The sequence below is a fragment of the Lepisosteus oculatus genome, chromosome 2, assembly GCF_040954835.1.
Source record: "Lepisosteus oculatus isolate fLepOcu1 chromosome 2, fLepOcu1.hap2, whole genome shotgun sequence".
Classification (NCBI taxonomy): domain Eukaryota; kingdom Metazoa; phylum Chordata; class Actinopteri; order Semionotiformes; family Lepisosteidae; genus Lepisosteus; species Lepisosteus oculatus.
In genome coordinates, this window is record NC_090697.1 from 18,050,908 (window position 1) to 18,071,430 (window position 20,523).

Below are 20,523 nucleotides of genomic sequence, written 5' to 3' on the forward strand. Positions count from 1 at the left end.
CTGCTTGCCAGGATACGACTCCGGCTTCCCCACAACCCTGAACCGGAAGCAGCAGTGAGAAAACCAATAAACGGGGAAAAAAGAAAAGGCATCTACAGAGTAAAGGAAAACTTTTTTTTTCTTTCCTGAACATGTTCAGAAAGTATCACTTCCTCAAAATAATTTTAAAAATTGCTATATAATTACTTTTGTTTTTGCATAAGGAGCTCGCAAGGGAGTCTCTATCAGCATGAGGAAGAATTCTTGAAAAAAAACAATAAAGGGAAGGAGGTGTGAAGAAGTCACTTTATAACATAACAGGTGACTTGTTTGATAACTGTCCTCAACATGCAAGTTGTCTAATGTCCAGCTTACCCTACATGATCTGAGCAGGAAAACCACTTGGAAGAATGCCTGGCAGCCAATGAGATCCACAGGCAATAAATTACAAGTCATAATACTCAACAGAACATACTATACACCAGACAAGTTAAAGACAAGTGTGCGTGGTAATGCGCACTTCAAGAAAAGGAAGTACTTCAAAAGGTACACAAATATACATTATAGAAATGGTAAAACATCTAAAAAAGTGCCTATCTAATTAAATTGGTCAGCCAGTTTCTCCTTTCACTTACAGTTTTGGGAGATTTAGCTAATTACACTATGTCCTCTAATAAAAAAGAAAACAGTTTTATGTGACATTACATAAAATAATTTTTAAAAATGTCTCATTCATAGCACCATGTTTCTGGGACCTGAGCAAATGAGGCTATTATATTAAGTAAGCTAGACAAAATAGCTGTTAGTCTACAAGCTGGATGAATTTACAAATGCTTTTATATTGACAGTCTACAAAAGGAAGATTTAAAGGTTGAGGCAATTAAAACATCATATTGATTTTAAATTTGTTTATTTGCTTTAATACTTGATAAGTGTATATCAAAATTAATGTGCTGTACTGGGGGAGTAGTGTCTCATTCTTTGTGAAAAATTAGTCATGAAGAAAATCAAGCAATGATTTCTGTAATTTCTTCTGAAATCAACCAATGAGCAGACTGAGGTCGTAATCTATAAACAAGTGTTGAAACGGAAGCATGCAGTGGTTAGATCATGAGAAATTCCAAGGAATTCCACTTGGAAATATTACTTATATGCCCTTCATCCAGTAAAACGTCAACATTATATCGAATGAAAAAGCAACATAGAGCTACACCTGGTGTACAAAATCAAAAACATTTTTAATTATTAATTTTATGTGCATTTAAAAGTCTCACCTTGAATGCTGAGCATCTGGCCAAGTTTCAGAGCTGCTCCGCGTACCTTGCACAGGGTGCGGACAATTCTTTCTGCGTTTGCTTCTGAGAGGAAAGGGCTGGAATCCAGGACGGCTTTTTTATCCCCTAAGAGAAGAATATGCCGGAGTCAGGGTGGATTAACTAACATTGACCTATTCCGCTCCTTAGTGAAATATTCATTTTAAACATGAGCCATTTCCCTTTCATTGTCCAAGTTTCCCCATTATTATATCCGAGAAAGATTTAGCTCATCCTTTGCTTTTTCCTTTACTACTACAGCAAAAGGAAAATATTTTAGCTTTAGTTGTCGGTGGTTTACTATCTCCGTTTTGGCCTTTCCAACACTTACAATGCATTGAATGCCTTTTCTTTTTGTCACTTTATAATGCTTCCAACTTCTGTTTTTTAATTGTTCCAACAAGCCACTCGTGCCACTGCTTTCTGCGACAGGGATTTTTTTTTGGCATGAATCTATTCTGAGTCAAGCAGAAAGTTTGGTGGACTCCTCGTATTATATTATCTCATATCACTACTCTTTAACACAGAGACAAACCATAACTACTAGGTGAAAGAGAACATCCTTATTCTATAGCTGTACGCGTTACATATCACCATCTTATGTTGCCCTTTATTAATGCACAGTGTAGAGTGTGGCTCTGCATCAAGAGGTTGATGAGACTTCTAAACTCCTCCTACTTCTCCACAGCGTTGGCCTTTGAATTTCGTGCCAGAGCATCAGCAGCAGCAGCAGCAGCAAAGCTGCATCACGTATAGCTTTGCTCTACCCCCTGCCAAGATTCGAACAGGGCTGCTTGAAGACTTGGAGCAGACACAGCGCCACTCTATAGTCAGCAGCTGAATTCTTTGAGCCACAAGACCAGGTCCTCTCCAGCGACTGAATCATGGACAGTCTAGGTTTCGAGGCGGTCATGTCACTTCTGTAAAATTCGCTGTGTGCTGCGCCCTGTTTCACAAAGCAGTGTCTTCCTGCCAATGGGGTTAATGCTTTGGGGTGTTGTCTACTCTCTTATACAAGGCTGTAATGTTAAACTTTTTATGGATGACATTAAAAATACGGGTCTGTCTCCATTTCTGAAATTGATTCTATTTTAGGGAAGCCTCTTTACTGGGAGGGAATCATTGTTTGACCAAGCAATGGCACAGCCGTGCCAGATAATGGTATCCCTATTCATCCAATGCACATGGATCACGAAGACGAAAATAAAGAAAGGAGTGGTGTGTCATTCTATTTCAGATTAGATATTTCTGAATTACTGCAGATTTCATATATTGAGAATGTTCTTCTGTAAAAACAATATTAAAGCACCACCAAAGACAGGAGTCAGATTTTTAGAGCTTGCCGATTACTTTTTACCTTCCTTGTGAAAATACATATTTGGTGAAGGAATTTTTATTTACTGCAGACCAAAGACTATATGCGTTTTGGATTTCTTGTTTTAAAATTACATGTATGACATATAAACCAGCCAAAAACCAAAAATATTTACTCAACCCTAATTAAAGGTGCATGTTGAGATGCATCCTTCAATTATAATAGTTTATAAGCGCTTTCCAAGAAACTCAAAGTGCTGAGCTCAACAGCTTCCAGGCCCTTTCACATTGCTCTCAAACTGTAAAGTAAAAAGCAATTCATACAGTTCTAAGCACTATCTTGTCTCATACACTGTAAAACTATCAGGGAATCGTTCACAGATTCAGGGGGGAAGAGAACTGCGCTCTGTGCAATACAAAGCAGGTCACAATGCATTGTGAAGCTAAGACAAATGGCACCAATTTTTGGGACAAGCTTCTTGTCCATTTAAGACATAATAAATCATCACGCACTGTTTCTAAAGAACCATATAAACAGATTACAATTAAGCTAAAAAACAATTAAATATCGAAATATTTGATTTAGCTCATGATTTTTTCCAATGAAGCTTACTTATAACTGTAATGTGAAGCAACCAGTCAGAACTAGGGTGCTCCGTGAAACCACAGAGGATCAAAGAATTCAAAAGGTTAGGAGTGCAATCATATGTCAGGACCCAAGATCCATCATTCCTCTTCTGAAAACTCTTAAGAGTATGCCGAGCCTTAATATGGACTGCATACATTAAAAGCTAAACAAAAACATGAGGTATAGTATAAAGTATCATGGTTGCTTTTAAATCTAAAACTCATGGAAAAAAATGATGAAATTGTGGTCACAAGCAACTTCCATGACAGAGTTTCCAATTTTTATTATTTGAATTTCAATTGCAATTTCACATTTGACCCACAGAGCTTAAAATGTTAAAACCAAAGCTCAGATGTAAATGCAAATATTACAGACCATTTTACCGTCTGAAAGAGCATTATCAAAAAAGCATCCTTATCCAGGACTTCATCACATCTTACCATTTCGATCCTCTGACCTCAGGCTCTTCTTGGCCACTTCAGCCAGGGCCCCGATGCCAAGGCCAACAGCCAGGCCTAAGACACAGGGGGACAAGACACACACAACTCTTAATATTTCTGACTTGTTAAGTGCAGATGTACGAGACGGGTTGTATCTTCTCATTGTTCACTAGGAACTTCACCATCTTTACATTAATTATAATTAAGGCACACCATCATCGTGGAAAAAAAAAAGACATTAACACTGGCTCCAATATGCTACAATTAATATGGAACAAAATATCTCAAAGCAGTCCAAAAGTCTGAAAACCAGAGGCTTGATTAGTGGCTGTTTTTGTAACTCCAACACAAAAGACTACTGTGGGAAGGGCATATGGAATAAAGTAAAATAAAGTTTAAATTAACACACTGACTAGACAGCATAATGATACCAGCATAATATTATTGCTGGTATCAAATTAGGTCTTATTTCAATTGAGTGGCATAGGATTCTGATTTTTTCTAAAAATTGCAGTTTATTTTTAAATGCAATTCTCACATAACCTCTCAGTCCTCAGACTTCATGTTTTAAAATAAGTGGAATAACTTCCATAAATTATAAATGTCACGTTTATTTTTAAATGCAATTCTCACATAACCTCTCGGTCCTCAGACTTCATGTTTTAAAATAAGTGGAATAACTTCCATAAATGATAAGTGTCACGTTTATTTTTAAATGCAGTTCTTTTTTTCAGGCCAGAAAAACAAGAAAAAAAGTTAACAAGGTAATTCTGCATAACACAGCATTACCTTTTTATAAAGATACAACAAAACAAATATGAGCTGTTGGTTATCAGCCTTGTGCTTTCAGAGTATCCAAATTATCAGCAGAAGCTCAGAAATCATTAACATAGGCACTGTGTTACAACTAAATAGGTCCTAACTGTGCTGTATCATAAAGGAAGAGTCGTGGTTGTTTACAAATATTTAAAGCAAAATATGACCTTCTGATACATATACCAGCAGTACAACTCATAACACTAACGCAACCGTAATAAGAAACACAGCACGTTTCTATATGACTCTTCTTTGACAATCTTATCATTACTCATTTCAGGAAGGGCATCAGCACTTGTGTTGACATATATCATTTGATAGTGGTCCGACTTCACTTCTCCCATTTGTTTTTCTTCAGGGGTAGATTTTCTTCTAGAAAGCATTTACAATAACTACAAAAATGTACAATCTGCCATATGGTATCATTAAAAACCAATAAACTTTGGGCTGAAATCCCAAAAGATGCTACAGTATAACTGACTGACCAACCTGGTTAGAGTAAGGTTTTGCAACTAACTGATGTCTTCAACCACCTTTCTGATTTCATTGCATTTGTTCAGCTGTGTTACAAAGTTCATGTAAAACTATGTAAAAAAAAAAGAAAACCAGGCTTTTCACATTACGGAAACTCAGGTGAGGTTGCAAATCCACTCCATACCTAACTCAAGTAATAAACCCAATGCGACTATGTAGATATTTTGACAAGATTTCCTTTTGAAACATTTTTTTTGCATTAACTAAACAGAAACATTGTCAAGTAACTTTTAGTGTCTAAATCACACTGACAGATTTTTGTCTCCTGTCCCAGTAAGCCAAAAACAACAGTACCTGAACAAGCTTCAAAGGTATTCTATTAAAAAAAATGTAAAACCAAATATTAAAAAATGGGGAAAATATTCTCCGAGCCAACTGTAATGAAAACCTAAATATAAAAACATCATTAGGGTATTATACCCCTTCGTCAGGCCACCACGTTATCATGTTACAGAAACAGTTACATTAATTTTACCAAATAAAACAGGTGATGAGAGGCTTCACTGAGTCTGTCCAGAATATGACAGTAAGCATGATTTAGGAAACTTCCCAAGCTACTTTGCAAGCTAATCATGAACATTAGTCAACTGCTTTCTCATCAAAGGGGGCAACATTATATATGCAGCACATATACAGTAAGTATTTTTTCTGAAAAAAACTATCAGGACTTAAAAAGCCTCGAAGCTTTTTAAAATATTTTTAACAGGTGATGTATTGACTTTGTAGATGTCAGTTTTCCCCTCCCGTATGTAAAACAGTGTTCTGATTATTTATAAGGTACCTGAGCGTTAGAATTTCAACAAAAATGCATCACTTAGCACATGGAGTCCACATATACACCCTTGTTTATTGAAACTGACCTATTTTAAGAGGCACCATTAAAAAGTTAACTTCTGCTGCAATAATACACAGAATAAATATCAGAATCACTCCAATACCCCCAGTATTTTAACATGGTTACTTAGTTCACTGCTCATCTCGGATAATAAATTGAATTAAATTAAATTTCTTTGAAAAATGTATTTCTCAATACATAGAGGGCTAACACTTTGGGTACAGGACAGGAAATATGCATTCTGGGATCTTCCAGTTTATCAGTGTCACAACAGCAATGTATCATCACCCAATCAGTCTCAGAACTTGATCACCACATCACTAAGTTATACTTACCTGGTATTGGGCGAGCTTAGTGGAGGCCAGGAAGGTAAAACTACATTAACATCTGACATTCCTAGGCTGCAACAGTACTGAATGGGTGGAGTCCCATTTTAGCTGATCTCTGCTGCCACTTTTGGGCTGTTAATCTTAATGGGCTTTCAGGAAATGTGCTCAATGTTGACCAGTTCTATTTCAGCATACTTGTTATGGACAATTTGAAAACAGGAAACACACCAGGACATTTTCTCCCTTCAGACACCATTTCATACATGAACAAAATAAAAAAAAATAAACATTACAATAGGAGGAGGCCATTTGGCCCATCTTGTTCAACTGGTAGCTCCTAGCTTCAGTGATGAGAGGCTCTCATAAAAGGTATCAACTTCTACAAAGTAGCTGAGCAGCTTGTTCCAGACTCTGACAACAAATTGCATAAAAAGTGTCCTGCTCACTGTCTTCCACATATTGTCTCATCAGGTTTGTGTTTCAGTGCTGATTCTGAAGAACATGGGGAGCATGTTACAAAAGACAGTGAGCAAAGAAAGTCCTGACATGTTAGTAAGTGGGCTGCCATGTCCTGAAGTAACATACAGTTGTTACCATTTACACAGCTGGGAATTCTGCTGAAGCAATCTTACTCAAGGATATATGAGCTGAATCCCCATTTCAAGTATGATCCCAGAAACCTAATCACTATTCAAAAACGGAAATGTTCAACAAGAAAAAAAAGTGTGTGTGTGGGGGGGTGGGAGGAGAGCAATAAAAGAGATGTGAAAAAAGGGTGTTTTCTGCTCTGGCTGGTCCTCACACACGGAGCAAAGATCAAAGCACGGGACCACGTGTGTATACACTGTACCGATAAAGCATGTTTAAGCTAAGCTTCCCCACCTTAAAGGCCTTGACATGAAAATAAAAACACTGCACTGCTAGCAGAGTATAATATTTCACCTGAATCTTGGACACCACTTAAAGGAACAGTTTATACCTCAATCACTACTCCCTGCACAACAGGCTTGGCAATCCATTAGGAGAAAAATACAACAGGAGCTACAGCACCTTACAAGTCTGCAGAAGAACACACACAGACCACAGAGAGAGGCTGGAGCGATCGTTTCCAAATTGACATTTTAGTGAATTATATTATTATTATATTTATAATACATGATAAAAAAAATTTAGCACACAACTTTGACTACTTTTAAAGTTACATCCAGTTTTGCGTAAGAACTTATTACTCTACTCTAAAAGTGCCTTGCAAAAGTATTCAGACTCTTGACCAATTCTCTCATTTTAGTGAATTACAAATCCTACATTCAAATTTTGCTCTCTGTGATATTTTTATTTCAAAAGCACTGAAACTCAAAATTATATTGTTACATAATTCAGTAAAATGAGAAAAATTGGTCAAGGGTTTGAATACTTTTGCAAAGCACTGTATTTGTACTTGCTTGAACAGAGCGGTTTTAAATTAAAAATAGGTTTGGGACAGAAGCAGACAACCATTTTGTGAATTAAAAAAAAAGTTTTGGAAAGGGGTTTGCTGGCTACACCACATGTAAGTGTTCCATTTACATGCAGGCATTTCTTTCATGCCTGTTTGTGTACTTGTCAACGTTAAGTCTGAGAAGGCCCTAGATAAGAACAGCACCAAACCATACACAGTATGCACCTTCTGCACACAACAGGTCATTTTGGCAACTTGGCTTCTTTGAGACATTGGGTTCAGTTGGTTTCTGTCCAGGCTATTTGAATTTTGCTCACTATTCGACTCATGATACATGTCAACTGAAAATTAGTCAGGCATACCAACACTGTATAAGCACTGTATAATGCTTTTTATTAATGATAGCAATCCCATGTGCTGGGAACCTTTTCATACTTTTACAAAAACTACAGGATACCTGAAACAATATTGCAATTTTTTAGACACATGGCCAAAATACACACAAACCATTATTAACATACACTACACAGCAATTCCCCACTTACCACTGCTTTAACAAGCACCAAATAATCATTGCTCTCTGCCTTGGCCTTTAGTTCCAATTACTCCAAACACACCTGCATAAAAGCATAATGTCTGGGACATGCATGCAGGACAGGCAGAAGCACATAGTAGCAGGGTATCCAACTACAGCCTGCGCCAAGTGTGCTCTGTCTGTGCTGAAGGGTAAATTCGGACTGCTTGCAAGCATACTGTTTGGCCAGTGTCTTTTGCAGTTGCTCAACAAGAAGTGAAGGAAGAGGCTCAGCCTGCCCCATGCAGCTCCTCCCCTCAGTCTCCCACCAGCGACAAACAACACTGGTGCAAAGTCAAAGTGTAAGTATTTCTTTTCTGACTTATCTTAGAAATAAACGCCTTTCTGTATAAATGTGTTATGTGGTACAAATATTGGTAATGTCACTACCGATAGACCAGTAAAGCCCTCCTATAACATCCTTATAAGAAAGTGCACTCTTGGGAAAACATCCCCATGAAACCCAGGCTATAATTGCCTACAATTTATATAATAAAGTCCCAAAGCACTCCTTTCGCTGGAATACAACCTCAGAGTTGAGAGAAAGACTGCTTTACTACAAACCAATAGGGAGCTTTCTCAATACTTCACAAAAGCCCAATGAATGATTCATAACAATTACTGCATTATACTCTTGTCATCAAGTGGGCACATATATATACTGTATACAGTATATCCCTTCACAAGTTCCATGTTGAGCCTTTTGCGTTTTATAAATGCTTTTTAGTCTGTAATTTCCAGATTGTAGACTGGTGGTGCCCCATGTAGCATCATGCTTGGTTATACGGTGTTCCCAGTTACGTAAACCTAAAGAGTCTTACAAAATTCAGGAGTTTTTTTTAAGTTTTTATCTCTTGATCGTCATGCACCAAATCTGAACTGGTGCAGGACAGGTGGATTGGACGTGTGATTTGGCCTCCATATTGGATTTCCCCTGTGTGAACATTGGTCTATATTTCCCCAAACACAATGAAATGCAAACCTAAAACAACCATTCCACGCTCCATACAAACACCCCACACTCAATCAGACTCCCCTCCAAGTTACAAGCTAAGGATCCCCAATATATGGTGAAACAGCCACAATGGAACTGGCATTCAACCAGGTCTTTACTGTGTCAATAGCACAACAGCAGCATCTAAAGCTTGCATTTCCTCACTGGCACCACAGTTCTTGAATGTTACATATAATTTATTAGGAAAGGCCAGCATCCAGTTATGCTAACATTGGGAAAGCGGAGGCCACCCTTTAAGAGTACTAAATGTGAAAGCACACTGAGTCTTTGTTACAATGGAACGCAAAGGAAACTATTTGGTCGGTCAAAAAAATAATTTAAAAGCTCAATAGCACTTCACATTTCCTGACACAGATATCCAATGACGATAAGTGTAAAAAACCACCTTTACAGCATCTCAAACTTGATGTTTGCTGTAATTTGATATAAAAAGGCACGAAGCTATAAGATCTATGTTCCATAACTGCGGAAGCAGAGCTTGCCAAGCAAGTTTATCCATCAAGCTTTTCAGATATGCACACCAAGTACTAAGAGTCCTGTTTTAAAGGCAAAAGATAAAGTATGTGGTTAAGTAGGATACGAGAACTGAAGTGGCCCTTTTAAGACAGAGCAGACGTTAAATGTTCAGGGACTTGATAATGCTTTCGTATAGTCCCACATCCAGCATTCAGTTTCGTAATGGGATTGAGGTGCAGATTAAACCCAATCTGTCAGTCTGCTCCATTCCAATTAACATGCTAACTTTGCAAAACCAAACTTCAGACCTTTCCTAATCTTGTTAGGACAAGTATTCCTGGTCTAAAAAGAATGTCCTACACTAACAGGCTAATAACTGAATCTTTTTAGTCATGAACTGAAAAAACTAGAGAGGGCATGATTTAAGTAATCAAAAGGCTCAATGGCACTGACAGTCAACCCTACGACCTACTGTACTTCAGGACCAATAGTGAAAAATAAACTTCAGGGCACAAGCGGAAAATATGTGGAAGAGCTTTGAAAACTGAGAACAAGAAGCACTTTTTTTACACAAAAGGCTGTGGGTGTCTAAAATAAGTTAGCCAGTCGTGATTTTAAAGCCGACACCGTGATGCAAGCAGTCTGTATACAGATGACATCCTCAGACTAGTTACTCAGAAATTTAACCAGAGTTTGAGTTAGAAATCCTTAACGTTGCTGGGACAGAATGTTAAAATAAAACAACTGTGCAACTCTCAACCTGGTAACCCTCAGAAAAACAATCTGTAATGGCCAGTATTATTTGCCTTGTCTGTCATTGAACATTTATTATACACTACACAGAAAATTTGCAATAGCAAATGTTGAGAAATATTTTAAAGAAATGCGGAAACCCAGAAAAATGTTTTGAGAAAGATTTGAGTAAATCAATGTGTTCAACACACCCAACTTATGGTGAAATCCCCATTGACTTCCAACATGGTTTTAGAAAGGCAAAAAAAACTTCTGTTTTTCTTCCTAGAATATAACTCTGATTATGTTTTAGTTTGGCTGCATTGGTACAATCCTGCATCTGGACATGAGAAAGGACGGTGGTTAAATCAAGTATTTTACAGCAAAATGACCGTGCTGCAACCTGCGCTGTATGTGCTGCCATGGGCATCTGTAATCCCTGAGAGATTATTTCTGCTGCTTATATTTTTTTATAATATTATTATTATTATTATTATTATTTCTTTATTAGCCCTATACAATTTCTTGCATTAGGAATTTGTCTTTTCGCATACCCCAGCCTTTTCTCCATGGAGACATAGACACACAGACAGGGAGAGAAGCTTGGGGTCAGAGCGCAGGGTCTGCCATTGTACGGCGCCCCTGGAGCAGTTAGGGTTAAGGGCCTTGCTCAGGGGCCCAACGGAGTAGGATTCCTCTGCTGTTACATATATACATATACTGGTGAACATGTATATCAATTAATTTACATCGATTTAAACAGACTTGTACAAACATTCACTTATTTTACCAAGTTTACACAGGTATTAGTCACCCTAGATAAGGCAGTAATAAAAACAATATAATAAATATTTAAATGATCTATGTAATCAATTCTCTGTACATTATAACGCACTATAACCCAGTAAATCCCCCGCTGATATGGGCTCTTCATAATTTAGAATCAGCAAATCATAAACTTTCTTTCAAAACAAGAGGTAAGCCAACAGATACAGTATATCGACATCTGCGTAACCTAACATCTTTAGTGTGTTCCACCACTTTAGTAGTAACTGTGAGTTACCCGAGTACAAGAAATTGAAATTCTGACAACCAACATTGTATTTAACATGACCCCTGGGTTTTTGTTGGCAGCATAAAAGTTGTCTAATTGACAAGAGAGGTCAGTTACGCATGGAAGATGTTCATTCGTCTTAAATGCTCATTCAAGAACTGTATTTAATTTTATTTTTTTCACTTCCATAAAGGTAAGGTGTAACAAATGGATGTACAAGTTGCAGTATGACGAATCAGCAAAGACAGACAGACAAGAAAGACTATTGTCATATTTCCACCTGCCCCTTCTCTGGGGCAACTCACATCAGTAGACAGAGAGCTTTGTGAGATCTGGGTGCTTCCAGATTTTTTTACCGTGTCACAGAGGTTTGTTCTAAACTATTAAAAGTGACAATTGATGCATTTCACAAAACACCTAATGCCTGGACTTGTTTTTAAGTTCGTAATGGAGCAGAAATCGTCTTTGCACACACTTGCCTGAAAATATTCTTCCAAAATAGGTGAACCTATATTACAATTTTCTGTCACTATCCAACGCATCAGTGATTTACACCAATGCCATCTGTTTGCCTAGTATATCAGTTGTAAAACAACTCTTCTTCTATTCAAAATCACCAGTGCTTCACACCCAAAACGTAAGATGATCTATTCCTAAAAAACTTCCTGCTGCAAACTAGGCCAATCTTCCTAACCAGTATGAATGCTCTTTACCTAAGAGTCTTTGTAGCTGCAATGATCTGTGGCATTATTCATCACTAAACACTTATTTCCTTCATGCTTTAACACTTTATAGTAAATAATTACAAAAAATTATGCCGATTATAGTCATCAATCTATTTTTCCAAACAGACAGAATTTTTCTACATATAGAATTTCTTAGGGCATGCCTATTATACACTGAGAATTACAGCCAGATTTTAAGATGCTTCATTTATTGCGATACCTCTGAAAACTTCTCATTAGCTTGTCATGGATCTCCACATGCTACATTTTAAGGAGTATTATAAGTTTTATCAGCATATCCACCTTTGAAAAACACTTCTCCACGTCACATTTTGGATTCTTGAATGCACTCTATGTTTAAGGATGTTTTTCCATATTTTCTTTTTTGCAAAGTTTCACATCTCACTTGCTCGTCTCTCATTTCTCACCTTTTCTACTTCCTGAAGAGCCATGATGATTGTAACAGTTTCTATCAAGTAACAGTTAACACTTGTAATCACAACAACTGTCACCTGCTAGCCTACATTGACCAGTTACTGAAAACTTAATTTAACAAAAGGCAGACCTATAAATAATGTGCTAAAGACGCTCTTCCTCTTTGACTCAATGTTTTAGAAGGTTCATATATTCCTGTTTTTCCCCTCAACTTTTAAAATTTGGTATGTCACATAAGTCTTACAATACAAATGCAGACCAGAGGTAAAATTGCATGTAGATGCACTACAATATTCTAATGCTATAAGTAAGTTAAAGATTTGATTATATTTTAATACAAAGATAGATATTATATTATGCATAGTCTGCCTATATTTTCAACACGCAGGTTAAATAATGGAGATGAACGATGAGAAAGCACAGATCAGTTTAAAATCAACACATCTAAAGAAGAATTTTATACATGGGACTATATATGATGCAACCCTTGCCAGGAAAAAATCGACTCAAAATGTAACTGAAGGAAACACAGCATACAAACAATCCCATCTTTAGTGGTTTAAACCACTGCAAGCTCTTTTTCCATGCCCATTCAAAACTCTGAAATTACATAAGAAATTGAGAGTATTTATGCGACGCCCTTAGTTACACTGCAGGAGCCATGAATCTGTGGCTCTTCAGAGCAAGATGGTCTGTCTTCGGTCTTGGTTACTAATTAATCCTGTACCACAGTTACCAGTGCAAAGCAATCTCCTATTTAAAAGACAAAATGACAACCTAACAAGCAGCAACAAGCCTGCTGGACAACCAGTTGGGTAAGCTAAATTACCTAACCTTTATTGATATTTTTAATGCCTGATTGCCTTTAAGACACTACAGGATAAGAACATACATTGTGCAGGAAAATTACAGAAACACCTAGACACTTGACCATTCTTTTACCTTCATAGAACTGCTGAAATTACTACACATAGTGCATTTCAATATTTCTAGCGTATTAGTTTGCACAAAGTAGAGCTTTTAAAAATTTAATATAGCAAAGGGATTATATATCTACAGTACTTAGAAGGGGGGATAATCTTAATATTTAAACAAGAGAACTACACGCCCTCACCATCCCCTCTCAATACAAGTTTAACTGTAATAACTCAGTTTTAACAGAAGCACCATGTACCGAATGCTAATAAAGTTTGTTTTCCAGGTGTAATTAAGAAAAACAATTAAAAAATGTAATACATGTTTCCCCCCTTAATATTATATGCCACCTTGATTAACCTGTTCGAGCATGATTTTTCAAAAACTTATGACATGCTTCTTGAAAAGTTTAGGTCTCACTTTCAGCACTGTTATTTCCAGAATATGAAGAGACAAAATGTATAGTAAAAAGCGCACTGGTATAAAATGTTTATTTAAATGTTTTCACTGATCAAAGGCACATAATTGTTCCTATTTTGACTTGTTAAGAAACATGGTCTGGCGCAGAATATCATAATGACTAGTCACTGTTGTGTGCAGTGTTCATCTTGCCACCATCACTAAACTCAGCAAGCACCTCCCAGGAAACATCTGTCCAGACTCAGATAACCAGGTTATGAGTGTGTGACTACCTCAGGAGTGAGCTCAGCACAAAAAACACTTAACTGCAATCATGGATTATCCAAACGCCTGGGTGCAATCACTAAATCACCTACGTAGACATGAGATGGAAAAAAAAACCCTCAATCCTACACAGTCAGGATTGGTTAAAGGTGGCCTTGCTTGAAGGCTACCACTTAAAATCACAGACTGCATCATACCTGCATGCAATGGAACACAGACGAGAATCACTCACTGCACCATAAGTACACTGTGACATGGTACCTCTTGACTTCCATATTAACATGTTTTAAGAAATGTTAAAGGACAGGTTTATAACATTGTAATATCCTTTATGGTACCTGGGATGAAAAGCGAACACAACTCCCCAAAGTAAGATGCAGCATTCACAGACAAAATCCTTAATTACAACAAAAAGAAGCAAGACTTACCACCAAAATTCGCAAGTCTCCCGATTCTAGTAACTGGCACCTTTCGCTCTCGTGCCCTTTCGCTGAGCTGAAATCAAGCACAAAATAAGAGAACTGATACATTCCCCTGGTGCTGGAGAGGAGCCAGTACATTAGAGGCAGCATATACAGTATAAAGCCCTGCCACAAAGGTATTTAACATGTTCTTGTAGCCAAATTTCAGATTCTTCCAGGGTTTTATAGACAACCCTTAAATCATCACAATCCCTAGTACTCTGATTTTGTATTGATCACTAAAGCCGGGAATTTATTCGATTATGTAGTTCACAGATCATTTGAAATCCAAATCTATTACTTAATTAAACCAATAAACTCATCAAATCACAGTAGTTCTAAATATTCATAAATTGATGATTAAAGGTTTGTATATGACCTGCTGAATTTTAGCTGTTTAGGACCAGTGTTGACCACTCCAATCTAAAAGCTAAAAGCTTAAAATCTGCCATTAAACTGTAACTGTAACAACCCTGAGACAATGTTTCTATTCCTACACAAAAGAGCAGACCAGGTAGACTGGAAAGAACATTTTACTCTAATTATGGTTGAACCACTGATCCCGAAACAACCGTTAAAAAATTAACTAAACCAATTCAACAAATACACACAAAAGGAAGAGAAAAACTTCTCATAGGCTGCCAGTCTCTGTAGAAAACAGAGCTAAATAGAAGCCAGCCAGCAATGAAGACAACACATGAATGCCAACAAACACATATGAAAAGGGTAAAATAACATATTCAATTTCCTTAAATGTCTGAGCAATTTTAGAGACATCTTCAACAAACTCTTTATAATTATACTATAATTCACAGAAATATTTACTTTCTAACTCAAAAGGGCAGCTTTCCAATAAGAACCCCACAGCTAAAACACAGTGCAGATTAATACATAAACGTTTTGAAACCATTAGGCCACAAGGGCACGATCACATTAAAAAGCCACTGCGGAGAAGAAACGCGTATACCATTTGTTTGTGGGGCTTAGAGCTGTTTCTTTTGGCCTCCCTGGCCTTATCAATGTCCTCCGCTGTAAGCCCACTAACTGAGGAGTGGTCCTGGTGGAATGAGCGAGACTGCCCCGTAAACTGCCCGTTTGGGGTCTTGTAGCTCCCAAAGACTCCGCCGTTTGACTTCTCCGAAACATGGCTGTACATCCGTGGCCCTCCGCTGCTGGTGCTCTCTGAGGAGATGTGGTCGCTGACGGGCGCATCGTCTCTGTTCGAAAAGCCTTGCCTTGACGAGTCGGCAACGTTCTCCTCGGTACCAGAAAAATCATAACGGGAGTCAAATTCTGGTCCAATATCTGACATGTTCTGCTGCTGGCTGCCAAACTCCTGAAACGAACCATTACGAAACTAGATTAATTCATTAGGTTTTTATAGTTTTTCTTCACTGAAAGCCTGGGATCAAAGCAGGTCATCCAGGGCATAGGTAAAGAGGTTCTTATTATCTCAATAATTATTTCCCAACTCAATTTATTTGACCCGACTGGACAAGAATTCAAATTCTAACATCACAACATTCTGGACAGATAGAACCTTAATAAAAAGAATATTTTATAAATGTTATCTTAACAAGACATTTTAAGAAGTGAGATTGGATGTTCTTTTTTTGTGTATCAAGGACGGGAATGGTTTTATTCAGTATTTATCATGGAAAGCAAGGGAGGTCTAACCGATTGTAATTTCTACAGTGTAATCTTTGGAAAGACAATACGTGCATTATTTGCCAAGGAAAGGTTTGCGCAAGTGAAAACAGACCAGAGTTTATTGTGAAACAGGTTTTTTATCCACACTAAAGAAGAATCCTTTATTTGAGCCAAGTGACAGTAAGCATTCGAATGACTGCGTATGGCAATGTGTTGAGAAATGGCTTATCATAAGCAGGGGACTTCTGCCGTCCTGCAGTCAAATGCCCAAGCTGAAGTACAGCTGTCTTGTATCTGTTCATTACTATACCAGTTATCCTTTTCACTCAGCTGTCATGCAACATACCAAACTCCTCTTTAGCTCTAAATACTTGGTGCCAATTGGGCCTTTATTTATACACTAGTTTAGACAACTGTTTTATATGCTGGTCTAGTATCATGCTATCTTGAGATGTAAACACCAATTCCACAGTGAGTGGCATCACATTGTGAACATCTCAAGGCGATCAAATCTCTAAAGGTTTTGAAGAAAGAACTGGAATACCTATTAATGTGGAATAAGACAAAATACCACCAGAAAGTATCTAATTATCCAATCTGGCTATTAAAAGTGTCAAGCAATGAAAACTTATATCGCTGTTTAAGTATAACAACCATCTCAAAGTGCAGTATGTTAAGAACAATTCAAATACAGTGAAGAATATCAAAGCCAACTAACAGATAAAAGAAAAAAAAGGGCAAAAAATAATAATTCCAAAAAAGCCAGTTAGAAAAACTGACAGTTCTACCCACTTCTGCACATGAAACAGGAGCATGAAAGGCTTGACAACTGTGTATAAAAAGTTAGTTGCCTACAATAACGTCGGTCTCACCCACTGAGGTCACACTTTTCAGTTCATGACGCACCTGCATCTTCTGCATCGTAGCACTGAGGCCCTGCTCTGCCGTGGCCTGCATGCTCCTGGCTGCGGCCAGCGGCCCTTCGGACGCGGCGATGCCGCGGAGGTTACTGGCCTGCGTCTCGATCACGGCTTTGCCGAGCCTGGCGAGCCCCTTCATCAGCAGGATCATGTCGCTGGCCATGATGGTCTTCTTTCACACCTGCAACACAACGGGTCAGAACGTGAGCCCTGGCGAGGCCACCTGGAGATGAAGAAGTGAAAGCCAAAACACGCCGTCCTCTTTCTCCCCGCTACCACTCACTGCCTCAGCACGTGGTAGCGCTGGCGGGGCCAAGAAACGACATCCGCGAGAGCACGCCAGCTACGTCAACACTAGTGACCAGTCCTTGAGAAAGAGAACATAAGTAGACACATTCGCATTTGTAAGGGAGATCAAGAAACTCGGTTAGGACAACAGAAGTTGTGTACACAGTTGTGTACAGGTCGGACAGGCCACCTAGCCAAACAAATGCTGGAAAGCCAACAAAACATTTACAAGAATCTAAAATGAAGTTGTGTTTTGTAGTAAAACACCCGCAAACTCATTTGCCAGCCATTAGCCACAATGGTACGTACAGTAATTGTATGGCTCTCAAGTCTCACATACCGGGACCAGATCTCACAGTCTCATGCCTTGATCTGAAAACCTCACACATTTGCATTAGGTCTAGGTTGATTAAGAAAATAAGCAATGCAAGTAAAATTTTGAATTGTTGTCGAGACTCGCGATTCCCTAAATTAACCAATGCGTTTTTTGCACGCACATAAAAGAAACCCATCAATACAAATTATGTGTACCGGTAGTTTTCAATGGATTCGCTGGACTTCATTGGGGTGAAGACACTGAAAAGAATGCAGGGATTCCCTGCAGCTATTATGAGGCCACAGATAAATAGTGTCCATTTGTCACTTACCACTTAAATTTTCCCCAAAAAAGAGCGCAAAATATTAAACAGCACTCAATTGCAAAAAGAATACAATGATGGCGTGTGCGGTACTTGTGAAAAAAATCCAGAACATCCATTTATGTTCTCACTGCTTTATCCAATACAGGATCAAGGGGAGTTGGAGCCTATGCTGGAAAGCAAAGTGTGTAAGAAGGGATACACACTCACCCCAGGGCCAGTTCTCCCAGAACCCAATTATCCTATCAGTATGTCTTTAGAGTGGGGGAGAAAACTGGAGGACCACAAACAAGCTCCAAGCAGACAGCACCCCAGGATTGGAAACAAACCCAGAGCACCAGCATGGAGCAAGGCTAGCTACCAAGCCACCATGCTGCCCTTTTACAGAACATTCAAAACCTATTAAAGCTGGCACATTTAAGCCAATATTGAGTTGGATTGGCTCTACATAAAAGCCTCCGTTATTTAGCTAGATTATGATGATTAGTGCTGTATATATTCTTGGTGATACAAAATAAACCAGTGTAAAATGATACTGCTACTATCCTATTGTAGAACAGAATCCTATTTATGTGCAATATTTGTTTGATTTTATAAAACAAATTAAAAAGGTTCTTAAGTATATGTTTGCCTTTGTTGCTTTTTGTAAACACTTACAGTCCATGCTTGCATTACTTTGGGAGAGTTAAAAATGAAACCCCTTTCATATGCTTGCTCAGCTTTCTGACTTTTTGTTTTCTTCTGTCTCATGTCATTCGATTGTTTCTCCCCTATTCTTTTTTCACCCAAATTTCACACATGGCTTTGGATTTTCACTTACATTGCTGAAACCGAAATGTCATTGAAGGTTACTGCTGTGAAACCAAACAGACTTTTTTGTTTAATATTTTCAGAGATTACAGAAAGCCAAAGTACCAAACGCTGTAGCAGGAGTTATTGTTATATGTTATTTTTTTACTTATTCCCTTATAATAAAGAGATGTCAAATCTGGCCATTCTGACTGTGGCTTTCCAGTGCAACAACTCAGGTTAAAGTTCTTCAAATCTTGGAATCTTCAAATCAAATGAGGCTGTGCTACTGGACTACAGTAGAGGCTTGCACAAAATGCCAAGGTCATACTGCACAAGCTAGAAACAAACCTGCTTACTGTAGATTGCAGATAGCAGCACAATACTAAAGATTGAGAGTCAAAGATAATCCCCGCAAGGATGCAGAGCTCCATGCACAGTGAATGCACGCCCGACCCTCATACGTGACAAGCTTCACACAACCTCCATTGCTCTGAAAGAAATGTCTGGCAGCAGCAAAACTCTAGGCCACAGACAAAACCAGCTTTCTGGGGCACATGAAATATTATGATAACTGGATAAACACTGTATGGGTCCCTTTTCTGAAAACAAATTCAAATGTCTGTCCGATTTGTAAGGGAAGCTGCCTTTCACAGGCCCCAACCAGAACCGTGATTTCTGGTGAGCATAGCGTGAAATATTCAGTTGAAAAGTTGCTGTTAAAAAAATGTTACATTTATTGTGTAAAAGGGGTAGCCATGCATTTTTCTGGCTTTGACAAGGATAAATGCTTAGATACTAGACAGTCTGGAAAGACTGACCTTGAAATAATTTTACTGTTAGTTTGAATTCATCATTAAACAGCAGTTGCAACAAATTTCTTTGGGGGGGGGGGGGAGGACTAAATCTAAATCATTTTGTATAATGGATGTAGGAATGTTTGAGTAGGGCAAATATTTTTTTTCCTCCTTGTCTTAATATTTCTTAAGGATGAGCATATTTTTGGAATATGGATTATAATCAATTAAGCCCACTCAAAAATCAATGTGTACAGTATGTAGCAGTACTCATGATCTTTAATCTGCCCATACGAATAAACACTATTCTCTAGTATTGCAAAGTGGAAATTAGGCCAGTTTGAAAACCTGTTTATTCTTGGGCATTGTGAGCTGTCGCCAAAAGAGAAACTCTCGCTTTTGTACTGATGAACTATAGGTTGATTGTTTGTTATATTCAGTAATGATTATTTTTATCCCATCTGTTCAGGTTTTATGAAAGTTGGTATAAAACTATTTGTTCTTAATCTCTCATGCATTTTTTTCTCTCTCACTCAAAGGTTAGCATATCAAAGCTTGTTTGGAAGTGTTTTGAAATGAAAGTCAAGAAGTGCTCTTTGACCTTCTTGATAAACATCCCACCTATAAAATCACAGACAGTTAATATCAGACTTGCTCTGTTATTCATAAAACCTAGGACTTTTTGATAACAGAATCATGCATCAAGGAAGCTTTTGCTAACAAGACAGCTATAAAGCGCCATGAAGTGCTATTCATATTATTTC

At 38.0% G+C, this 20,523-nt stretch overlaps 1 protein-coding gene across 2 annotated transcripts in view; it reads right to left on the bottom strand.

Moving 5' to 3' along the window:
• Positions 1 to 20,523, bottom strand: part of coq8aa (coenzyme Q8A, genome duplicate a) — a 47,388-nt gene that overhangs the window by 18,300 nt on the left and 8,565 nt on the right. For both annotated transcript variants that reach the window (XM_006626087.3, XM_015352459.2), the window contains exons 2-6: positions 17,234 to 17,428; positions 15,645 to 16,013; positions 14,645 to 14,711; positions 3,675 to 3,749; positions 1,254 to 1,379 (exon numbers count right to left, since the gene is read on the bottom strand). In XM_006626087.3, the coding sequence (XP_006626150.2) occupies positions 1,254 to 1,379; positions 3,675 to 3,749; positions 14,645 to 14,711; positions 15,645 to 16,013; positions 17,234 to 17,410 (814 nt within the window). In that variant the 5' untranslated portion in view covers positions 17,411 to 17,428. The remainder of the gene's footprint in view (positions 1 to 1,253; positions 1,380 to 3,674; positions 3,750 to 14,644; positions 14,712 to 15,644; positions 16,014 to 17,233; positions 17,429 to 20,523) is intronic.